General features: G+C 32.6%; 1 protein-coding gene across 2 annotated transcripts in view; it reads left to right on the top strand.

Moving 5' to 3' along the window:
* The first annotated feature begins 655 nt into the window (after positions 1–655).
* The window catches only part of LOC130668236 (protein vestigial), a 45976-nt gene continuing 34477 nt past the window's right edge, over positions 656–12154 (top strand). Inside the window, exons 1-2 of one of the 2 annotated variants that reach the window (XM_057470418.1) lie at positions 656–1198; positions 1285–1855. In XM_057470418.1, coding sequence (XP_057326401.1) covers positions 1658–1855 — 198 coding nt within the window. In that variant the 5' untranslated portion in view covers positions 656–1198; positions 1285–1657. Of the gene's footprint in view, positions 1856–12154 lie in introns of both variants that reach the window. The other variant, XM_057470417.1, reaches the window with a different exon arrangement.

The following is a 12154-nucleotide window of genomic DNA, read 5'->3' as shown; positions in this document are numbered from 1 at the left end:
CGAAACACCACGAAACTGTTAATTAAGACTCATTATGCGCCTGGTCTGGAGTGTCGGGTAGTGGAGAGGATAAATAAGAAGAGGAAGAAGAAGAAAAAGAACAAGAGGAAGAAGTAATTGCCGGTAGTTATTAGGGGTAGTTAAAGAAGTAGCAATCATCATCATCATCCTGCCAAAGAAAACAAAATCAATAACTACTGAGAATTGAAACGAAGTATTCGACATTAGCATGTCCCGAAGATCATCAGGATTATCAGACCAAACAACCCTAAAAAATTTGAAGGAGGATGAAAATAATAAAGAGCACAATAATGACAATAAGAAAAGAACAAGGACAAGGACTTTGCTGGTGGGTATGATGATAGTTTTAATCCAAAGGAACTTGTTAATACCACCGGGTGCAGAACTAGCCAGGGGTTCATTGTGGGATCAATACAAACGGGAGAGCAGTGTTGTAGGAGTGGCACACCAGCAGTCTCATTGGACAGAAGAAAGGTAGCATGCGATTGGTTGCGGTTGGTACTGCCAGGAGGCGTATCCCGTTCGTGTAGTAGTTGTAGAAGCTGGGGGTGATCAGGCGGTTCTCGACCCTCGACTCCTCGACATTATCCTATACACTCTTGTATACCTTCCTAGGGTTGGGTATACTCCTACATGCATGTGTGTGAGTGTGTGAACTCAAAGGGAGTGTGGAGTCGTGAGTTTATAGCAGATAGCTATAGGGAGAGGAGAGACAGCCTGACTAAAAAGACATCGGGGAAAGGCATCAGCTAGAAAAAGTATCGTGGTGGTGGGAGAGGGTGACACGGGCCCTCGATTCAGTCTGTCTTTGCCCACCAGAGACTCTGTACCGTTTTGTCCTGGATCTGATCCAACACAATAATCCCAGCATCGGGGTTTTACAATTTTATTTTGTCAAAATAAAGTTATTCAAAATAACAATCACAACAATAACATAAACAACAACTCGCTAGTATTCTTTAATATACTCATGTAATTAATCGTACGGATGAGGTGTCCAACGATTAAGATGATAATTACTGGTGTTAAATTTAAATAAGAATTTTTGTGCTAGTGTATTAATAAGCCATATATATTTATATATATATAAGTGAATTAAATCTAGTGGCGAATATTAATATTTATAAATATAGATGACTAATTGAGTCAACAGAGTGAGAACCGTCGGGTGATTAAAGTATATAATTACAATCATATTTATTTATTTATTTATTTTGTTTGTGATAGTGAGTGTTGTCATTAAATAATTGTGAATATTTTCAGACCAAAAATTTGATTGTACATATTTACAATGAATTGATTGCGGCCTAATGATAATGTCACTTGACTGAATACAGTACACATATATGTATATATAAATATATTATATATACATATATAGATGTATTATATGTACATAATAATTGAAAGTGTGGAAGCCAAGTTGAGATAGCAGCAGCAGCAGCATCAACGAGAGCAATAACAGCGAAGGCAGAAGCAGGACCAGGAGGAAGAGCACGAGCAGGTTGAAGGTTAAATTTGTTAAGTGAAAAAATTAAGGAGCGTGGAGGAAGTTAAGGGCGCGGGTTACGCGGGTGCAACGTTCGGGTACGCTAGTCGGCAGGCCGGCTCTGGGGTGCCGGGTCCGGGGGGTGTGATGAGCTGCTCCGAGGTGATGTATCAATATTATCCTTACCTCTATCAGAGGCCACCGCCACCCCCGCACCCGAGTCATCCCCATGCGGCGCCGCATCCTCATCCCCATGCTAATCCACACACTGCTCATCATAGTCCTGCGAGGCCCGCACCTTTTCAACCATTTTCCGCTACTGCAACTGCTCATCAGTATGATAGGGTGAGTACTCACATCCACCCCTTATTTATCCTTAATATCATCAATCATTTTCATTCATTAATTACTACACAGAAAAAAAAGTTATCTTGAGTCAAGAAAATATTTTTGAAGACAAACGTTTACGGGAACCAAGTCAAGATTTTCTTGAGCCAAGAGAATTCGTCTTGGTTAAAAAAAATGCATCTTGGTCGGAAAAGATTTCTACTTTATCTGAGAAAATTCAGGTTTCCAAAAAAATTTTCTTGAGTCAAGAATATTTACCTTCAGTCGAGAATTTTTTTTTTCTGTGTACTATTCTTTTTTATGATCAACTTTTACTATCCACAATTTTTCTCTACCACTCATCTTACACTGAAAAAAATTAGGAGTGAATTCGGAGTAGGAATGGATTTTAATTCAATCCGCGTTCGCTCCAAATTCAACCCGCGTCTTACACAAATTTTTTACAATATTTATTTGCATCATATTTAAATCAACAAATATATTTATATAGATATTATATTTTAGAGGGTAATTTATTACACGTGTCATAGATAAATTGATTCTAAATACCAGCAAATTATTAACTAAACTTTTAATAAAACTAATTGATAATGGAGCTTATTGTCGCGCAGCAGGTGACTATGTAGTTAAAACCCCATTGAGTTATGATATAATATTATGTATAGGAGTTGAGTATTATAATCCTCCCAGACAAATATGTTTTCTTATATATATGTATATATAAGTTGGCGGGTGTATTATAATACGGTGTATATAATCGGATTAACACCTCCCGAGTGAATAATGAAGCACAAAGGAGGCGGTCTCCGGACCTGTCGGATCTGCTCATCACCATCATAATATATATATACACATATTATATATGCCAGCTTAATTATAATCATGCTGGGAATTTAATCATATATTGTGATACCCGGTATTTGTTAAACACGCTGGCGGGTTTGTTATTTGCTAAACAAACAAATTCAAATTTCATTTTTAATATCCATCACATAACTGCTACTGCTACTGCTACTGATTTTTATGTTTATTAATATCACTATTATTTTTTATCTACACATAAGAGTATAAATGAATTGATAATGGTTCTGACAAATTTTATGTGTTTGTTGTAAAACAACATGCGTCCGTCGGAGATTTCCGTACTTCGCGGATGTAAAATTCGGGAATGCGTCAACATCGGATTACATTGACACTGACACTCGAATCATTCACTTTATTTATCTTTTTACGTCTGTACAAAATTTAAATATGCAATCTGGTAGAAGGTAAAGTGTGCTCCCGGTCACTCCCCCGTTCTATAGGTGATGCATGCGACCATCCGTTCGCGACGGGGTGTCGAATGCCGTTTTTGCTCTTACCGGTGTCTTACTCACTCTTCTTGTTGTATTTATTACTTTATTTTAAAAATTTTATGAATCAACATAAATTTAGTAATAAATATATTCAGAGACTATTTAACCTACAGCGAAGTGGAAGATTTAGTGCCAGTATTTAATGTTATTGTTGAGTGATTAAGTATCATTTTAAGTTGCTAATTTTTTTTGATGAATATTTCATTGATTAATCGTCTTGTATTATGGGAAGGGAGGCAAAAGGGGGTAGGGTAGGCAAAACGGGGTACCTCCAAAATTTGATAAAAAAAAATTTTATATTTTAAATGGTTTTTAAATATTCCAAAATTACTTCTGTAAATATAATTAAGCGTTACTTTGAATTTTTTTTGATAAACTTTTTCGAAAATCAATTGTCAGTTGAAAAATATTAATGACGTTTGTTTTATGATAAAAACTGTTATAATTTTTTTTCCTTTTTTGTATCCAATAAACATGTAAAATATAATTTTTCTTCATGTAAATTAATTTAAAAAAAATTCAACTTAATCAAATTCGTTTAAAATCCAAAAATTTTTTACCTTTTTTAGGGGGTACCCCACTTTGCCCGCAGAAATGAAAAATTTTTTTTTTCAACGGTAACTGAAAATTTCTTCTATTTACTTTGAATATCATTGAAAAAAAAAAGATTGAGCGTATTTGAGTCCTTGAAAACTTGGTATTTTCTTAAGTACCCCCTTTTGCCCCTCCCTCCTCTAATAAGAATACACAGAAAAGAAGGATTTCTTGGCGCGAAAAATTTTGACTCTTCCCAAGAAAATTTTTGCGCGTAGAATTTTTTTTTTATTAATTTGACACTTGAAAATTATCACAAATAACAATATTGGAACATTAGGTAAATGCATGTTTAAAATTTAAATGGTGCAGCAGATGAATTAGTTCGTTCATTAATTATGTTTTTTTTTTTGAACGAGTAGTATATATATGTATGTGTGTAAGTAATTTTATGAATTTCTTAAATAAGTAAATAATGCCGCTCATCGCTCTATCGCAGATTCAAATCTCGTCGAATTATTTTCTAGGTCGAGCTGATGGTTTGAATAAATTATCATGGGTATATATATAGTCGCGTTGATTAAAAGTTATTTAATTTAATATACATCTGGGTGATTTAAAGCAAGACGTGAGTCATTTGTATACGTATTTTTTCATAAATTTTGTCCCTTTCAAAGTTATTAATTATTTACTGTGTTTTCTTATAAATAAAATTAATTGGTACTTAATTTTCGTCAACAATAACATATATGTCGCATAACTCAAACAACAACTTTGTTAATTTATAAAACTAAATTTTGTTTTTGTCACCACCGATGATTTGATTGATGATTGGGAATTAAAATTTAATTTTTCTCACAAATGTTGGAGCTCAAATTATGAATGAGAAAAATATAAAATAAAGTAATGGCTTATGGCGTTTTATAAAAATGATTGTAATGGTGATAGTAAAGTACACAAGTCGAGTTAATTTATGGTATAATTAAGTTAATAAATAATGCATTTAATTTAATATTCCGCGATATGTAAAGGAGCGAATGCACCAAAGACTTTTTATCCGGTATCGCGAATAATAATAACAATAATAATGATGATAATTTTGTTTGTGGTCAGTTGTGAACTTTTCGAGTCAAGCAATAAAGCACGTATAAAAGTGTCTTATATTCTTGTGGGATTGTACAGAAAGGTATATAAAAGATATATAAAAGACTAAAAAGAACAAGAGAGATTGAGTGGTAGAGAGATTATTCGAAAAGAGAGAGAGGGAGATATAAGTAAATGAAATGGGTGATAGTAAATGAGGAAAGAAAAGAGAGAAAGAGAGGTTTGGCGGCGGTGGCAGGCGGCAGCCGTGAGAAAACGGGTTGATCGTCCCGCGAGTTTTTAACGTTCCGCACACCGTGTACGAGTAAGCGCGCTCGTGTATTCGTCCGACACCGCCGGAATACGCTCGGCTATTAATTCCCGGGTCCCTGAGGGAATGAGGGAAAGAGAAAAAGAGTTAACTTAAGGAGAGACACACAACGGTCACCGCGTGGCAAAGAAGCAAAACCAACCGAGCCTTGGGTCAGGCCCTAAATAAAAGGAACAAACATTTAAATAAAAGTAAACTTGTGTCGCCAAGTTGCGAGCTCGACTCACTGGAACCGAGTTCGAATCGCCGCCGCCACTGCTGCCTTACCTGTCGCATATCCTCTTATTATTATTGTCCGTAAGCTCACCACTCACCTTTTATCTTTCCCTCTCTCTCTTTCTCTCTCTCGCGGTCAGGGAGATATTACATACCTATCATTTTTCCTCAATTTATACAAAATTTCTTTTTTTTTTATATATTTAATTGCTATTATCGTCCTATTAATATTATAAATTGGATTATCTGTACCCATAAAAGTATAAGAAAAATTGTTTTCATCTAATCGTTACATTATGTATACTTACAAGAATCGATTATCACTTTTGTGCTTTAATGTGTTGCTAATTTTTTTTTCATTTTATTTATTTATTTTTTTTTCTCATACTATCGTCACTGTTGACATGTGACGAATGTCTTGTCTCACCGATCGCTGTCGACAGTGCTCACGAGCCGCTTCCAAACGGAGAGACCGCTTGAGTAGAGAGAAATGTCGACGTACAGATCACTGAATAAGACGAGTGTATAACACACACAGCAACATAAATGAGAAAAAAATAAAAAATAATATTACTATACAGGATTCGAGCAACAGCGAGTACTGTCCGTAAACTAAATCCAATGTTGAGAGTGAAAAAAAAAAAAAAGAAGCAGAAGAAGCTTTTCCCTTAACCCCTTGGTTAAAAAATGTCGACAAGTCTACTTAACTTCATTATGATCTATAAAAACAGGCTAAAAAAGCATAGCAAAAAAAAGTTTTAAGGAAATCTTGAAGAATTTTTAAGTAGGCAGCAACAAAGCGCTATATATATATGTATACGTAAATTGAAGTATAAGTATCTGAATTAAAACATTCCACTCATACATATACATATATATGAACTCCAATGTTTATACAATAATTATATTTAATAACTACAATAATTACTTACTTAAAAATATTATAAGTTTTTTCTATAAATGTGTAAATGAAAATGTTTTTACATCAGTGATGTAAGGCAGAGAAATTGTCAGACAATTGACGTCAATTAGCCAGCGAAAAATTAACCAACGGTCATTTTTTGAATTATATGCCGGTTCCCGCGTCAACTTGATACTGCCCAGAAAATATTTTATGAAAAATTGAGCGAAATAATTTTTTACGAGCAATTGTCAATAAATTTCTCGTGATCTGGCTGGAGATAAAACATAAAAGTGACGGTAATTTCGCAGCGCTATTAGATTTTAAAGAATTTTTAAAAAAATGACTCGGTGAGTAATTGTGTAAATGGTATGAGGATGCTGAATGATTTTTATTAGTATTATAGATTTCATTGAGAAAAGAGAAAGGCCTTGCCGATGATTATTTCCGTCAAGAGAAAAAGGATATTATTGACTCAGAACCAACTCAGCTAGCAGTCTATTATATACCTGCGTCACTGGTTTCCTAAAGAATTTATCGCTTTTCCATTACGCAATTAAACACCATATAAAAAAATATATATTGAGACCGATAGATCTATAAAAGAGCGCTAGTAGTGCTAGTAAATATATACGTATACACACATACATATATATATACCAAGGGAAATCAATAGATCGCGACCAAGCAGACCGGAACCATTGATAGTAACTTTACTTGTGAGACACTCGTCTATCGATATATATATATATATCTATATATAATATACGTGACTTTTTTATCCATCCCTTTTTCTGTCTTATACTCGATCTTCTCCGAATGGAACGGAAACAAACCGGGAGTAGTCTGAAAACCCGTTTATATAACCAATAAATGTTGCGAAAGTTTGTTGTTTAATCTCATAAATTCTTAGATCAATTTATATATAGTTAAATAAATATTTATCACTCGTCTCTATGCTGTCTATAATTTATTTATATATATTGTAAATGACTTTATATTTTTCCCATAAAAATATAAGTTCAATAAATCTAGTTTTTGAAATTATTCGATCCACGAATTTTTGATAGAGAATTGATAAAATTGACAGCGCATCCCCTGCTGTAAAATGATTAAATACATCTATATATTTACATTTATATACTCAAGTTGGCTACTTAACTAGTCTATATAACTGGCTTCTGCTGATGCTGTCTACTGTCTTATAGCTGCGGCGGTTGTAGATTTTCAAACGGACCGCAAAAGTGTTTACCTGCTGACCAAATTTTACGATCGTCTCGACGAGGTGGCGATGTGTCTCCTGGGTTATCGGTACCACGAGATCTGACCGGCAAAACTACACCAGTCTTATTCTTTTATTCCCATACTATTTCTCTCTTACTTATATATGTTTATATATATATACAAACTTGATGTGTCTTAGCCAGTGGTTACCGAGCAACATCAGCAGCTACATGGTCTTTGTTACTATATATATATACATATACATTAGCAGTGTTGGTTATTCGAGGGCTAAAATAATACACGCGCACGGATATGGCTGTTTTATCTTTTTCTATAACTGACTTGAGAGAGTAAGAGAGTAGAATGTCAACTTATTGAATAAGAAACAAGAGAGTACACAGCAAATATAAGGATGCTTAAACTCGGTGCTTGCAAATTTGGTCGTATCGTATGTACGTAAGAGAGACCGGAGAAAAATAAGACACACGTTATTCTTATTTATTTTATCCTAAGAATGGAGATGTTTGTTTTATATATATTTATTCTCTTATTCTTTTGTAGCCACTGATCCAGCTGATACTCGCGAACCGACTACCAGCACTTATTGCTATTTGTTTATTTATTTATCGGTAAATGTTGTCTATCATATTGATAAGTCAATTTCTTTAGACACACATACACAGAGTATCACCAATTGTTACCATAAAAAATGAACAAGTCCAATATATGTGTGTGTATGCGTATATATTTGTCACATTATCCACGTGGCATGGAAGGACGTCTGGGGAATGAATCAAAATAAAATTAAGAATAAAAATAAAAACAAAGTTATCTTAACGCGCGTAGAATAAGGCGTTTAGTGTATAAATTATAACGATCTTGAGTTTTTGCTTCTGTCACATGTTGACTCTCATCTTCGCTACTCCCTTCTTGTTCTAAACTCTCTCGGGGTTATACTTGGTACATATCTTGCCTTCAGTTTTCTAGGTTCCTACATAAATTAAAGCTCAAGACGCAACGTCCCCATTCCCATTCCCATCTCATCTCCTTCTCTGTCTCTCTCGTATTTTTTCAAAACATATATATGTATTTTACTTTGTCTCCGCCTTTACTCGAAGATCCAAGTATGTGTAAAAAAGTATAAAGTCTCTTGCACTATGTCGCTACGTTAAATTTTTATTAATATTTCAACTTATAATCGATATAGTGCTGAAGCTAACCGGTGTTATATATATTGTATATATAATTTTTCTCGATAGTTTTTGCAAAGAAAGATCAACTTATATAAATTTATAATTACAAGTTATACCATCCATCGTACTTTCGATACGACGATAGAATAATAATTAAATATCAATTTAAGAAAGTACGCGAATTAAAATTACATATATCATATTTTTTAAATTTCAATATAATTTTACATACTTTAAATAAAGTTTTTTAAATTTTACAAGACATTGTAAAGATGTGAAACATGTGTAGAACGATAATAGATCAACGAGGTGACTTGGCGCTACATATATTTTATTGTCAGCATTGCCACGCCCAAAATCCGCCGATAATGAATATATATGTACAATATATTCTCATTTATTTTATTTACCATTGACTCCATTTTATTAATTCAAATCTCTTCAATAATTTAATATTTATTTATTTATTTATTTATTTATTTATTTATCAACTTATTTACAAGAATAATTTTACAGAATACAAGTTTATTAATAGTAAATGTAAATAAGCATAAATAATAATGACTCTAGGAAAATACCTTTCAGAGCCATTTAATAAAAGAAAGATTCATCATAACATATTCATTTCATATATAATTTAATAATTTTAACTATTTTTCTTTAATACCATTAAATGCCTATAGCATAATTTCTTAAAAATACTCAAACTATCAGCTGATGTTATATTTTTAGGCAGCGAATTCCAAAATTTAATACCAGTTATTAGAAATGATTTCTGATAGTGATTACTATGACATGGTGGTACCCATAATGTATTAGTTTTATTTGGATCTACTCTCAATAAATACATATCATGTTTGAATATTAATTTATCCACAAAAAGCCCTATGTTGCCTAGATATAGATACTTATAAATTAAGGTACTAAGTAGATATAACCTCCTATTTTCAATGGATAGCCAGCCTAATTGTCTCCTAAAGTTCGATATATGTTCATGTTTGCTTATACTTAGAATGTATCTTACGCATGCATTAAAAGAACGCTGTAATTGCATATTTAACATTTAACATTTTATTTTATTTATTTTTTTTATTTATTTATTTATTTTCAATCGTAAGGTTTGACCTCTTTCGATCATATACAAAATAATTATTACATGTAGTGAAAAGCTTAAATTTATAATTTGTAATCTATAGTTTATAACTTATAACACATAACCAGACTCATCTCAAAACTCCGACTCAATTCAAATCACTCCAACAGACTTTTAACAGTTCCATACTCATAAATCTTATTATTTATAGTTCATTCGATTCTTCTAAATCGATTAAATAATTAAAGCATCTTTGACGAAATAAATCTAGTGATTCTGATGACGTAATCTCAAATGGAAGTGAGTTCCAAAAAGTACAACCTACTACAATAAAAGACTTTCGATAGCAAGCTGTATGTGCAAAAGGGACCTGAAGTGTATCTGTTCGCAATGGATTTCTACGTGAAATTACATTAGATCTAAGTTTTAGTTGATGATTAAATAAACTACACAGAAAAAACAGATATCTTGAGTCAAGAAAATATTTTTGAAGACAAACGTTTTCGGGAACCAAGTCAAGATTTTTTTGAGCCAAGAGAATTCGTCTTGGTTGGAGAAGATTTCTACTTTATCTGAGAAAATTTAGGTCTCCAAAAAAATTTTCTTGAATCAAGAATATTTACCTTCAGTCGAGAATTTTTTTTTTGTGTGTAGGTCTCCCAAGACATAACACTTTTAGATTTTTTAAATAAATAAATAAGTAAAGTTATTTATTTTTTTAAAATCAATCAATACAAATATATATTTATATATACTCTGTAGACTTTTATTCAACAATCGTCAACGACTTAGCAATGCAATCCATAACGGTCAATCCGACAATTCCAATCGAGACATTGACTTATTCAGTGTCAAGTTGGTCTCCTGCTGTAGATCCGATCACTCGGTCTACTCTGGCACACGCAGTACGTCAAGTTCGTCACAGGTTTATATCACACCGTTAAATCTACACTTTACTTAACTATATATATATATATATATATACAGCGATGGACATGTCGTCGCATCAGCTTTGTTTTTAATATTGAATGATAACGGGCTTGCTGCTGACTGTATATATATTACATTCAAGTCACATATATATATCCTTATATATAAGGCATTGATCAAATGATTAATAAATCCCTATATATATATATATATATATATAGAGTCTTTTGAGCTTCACAGTAATGAACATAAAAATAAATTTTTGCATCTATGATTCTTTCAGTCCAGTAAAAAATTAAATTTATGTAATTAAAATAAAAATTATTTTCTTTATGATAAAATAAAAAAAGTAATAATAATGATAGTATTGTTGGGCTAACATCCAAAGTCCGATGCAAAGGCCCATATCGTGTCCATCTGTCGAAAATAATCTGCAATTCAATTGCCGCGAATGGCGAATGCGTCTAAAGGTTTGTCAGTCACGACAGTCGGCTGATTGTCGATTTGTTGGATCAGAGACAATACAAAAAATAAAAAAAAATAAAGACAAACGGTTTTTTCTATTAACTCCTTTTGTTTTTGAGTTAAAAAATTTAACGTTGAAAAAAAATGTATCCTTTGGTTTTTATGCTTCAAATGATCCTTTGTTTTATTTTACACACTGAAAAAATAAACTCGAATAATTGGGATGTATTGAGATCGAACAAGTTCTGCAAATCTCTTCCTGACTTGTCTATTTCATTTTATTTTATTTTTTATTATTTTCGATTACTCGTTTCCGGGATTCAAGGGCCTTTTGTCCCATGCTTTACGTTATATTCTACGTCTTCTCCATGTAGTTTGTATTCGATCTGATCGTGAGATCTTTAGGTTATCGATTCGCACGATCGCCAAAGTTTAAATCGATTGTTTTTGAATTCTTCTGCAAATTGATTGTTTCCTTTACGACTTTGTTTCTTATTGCATATTTTATATTATTAACCAATTAATAAGACTTTGTGTACTCAAGTATATTAAAATATAATAAAAAGAGCTGAATATTATTTTTTTTAACGATGGTTGTGTTCAGATCGAGGAACATATTGCAAACTCAGACACACGGGCCTCATAGTTGGGGTCTGCTGTTTCTTTTTTTTTTTTTTTCTATATTATATCAGTAGTAGGATACGTATATATATGTTTATAAATACGACAAAATACATATAAAGTAAAAATGAAATAAAGAGAGGAAGAGGGACAGTCGCAGGAACGTAACGAGGGCGGCAGCTGGTCGACGTCGCGACAAATCATATGCTCATGACAGCTACGTTATCCTCTACCTCGTTGAATCCGCATTGCTATTACATACATATCCATATATATGTATATATATCCTATGCTCTCCCACCTTATTCTTCTCTTCCATTACATATATTATTTATTTTTCTCATCCTCTC

This window comes from Microplitis mediator, chromosome 5, assembly GCF_029852145.1.
Source record: "Microplitis mediator isolate UGA2020A chromosome 5, iyMicMedi2.1, whole genome shotgun sequence".
Taxonomy (NCBI): domain Eukaryota; kingdom Metazoa; phylum Arthropoda; class Insecta; order Hymenoptera; family Braconidae; genus Microplitis; species Microplitis mediator.
The sequence above is the reverse complement of the archived record's forward strand: the minus strand, read 5'-3'. Positions and strand labels throughout refer to the sequence as shown.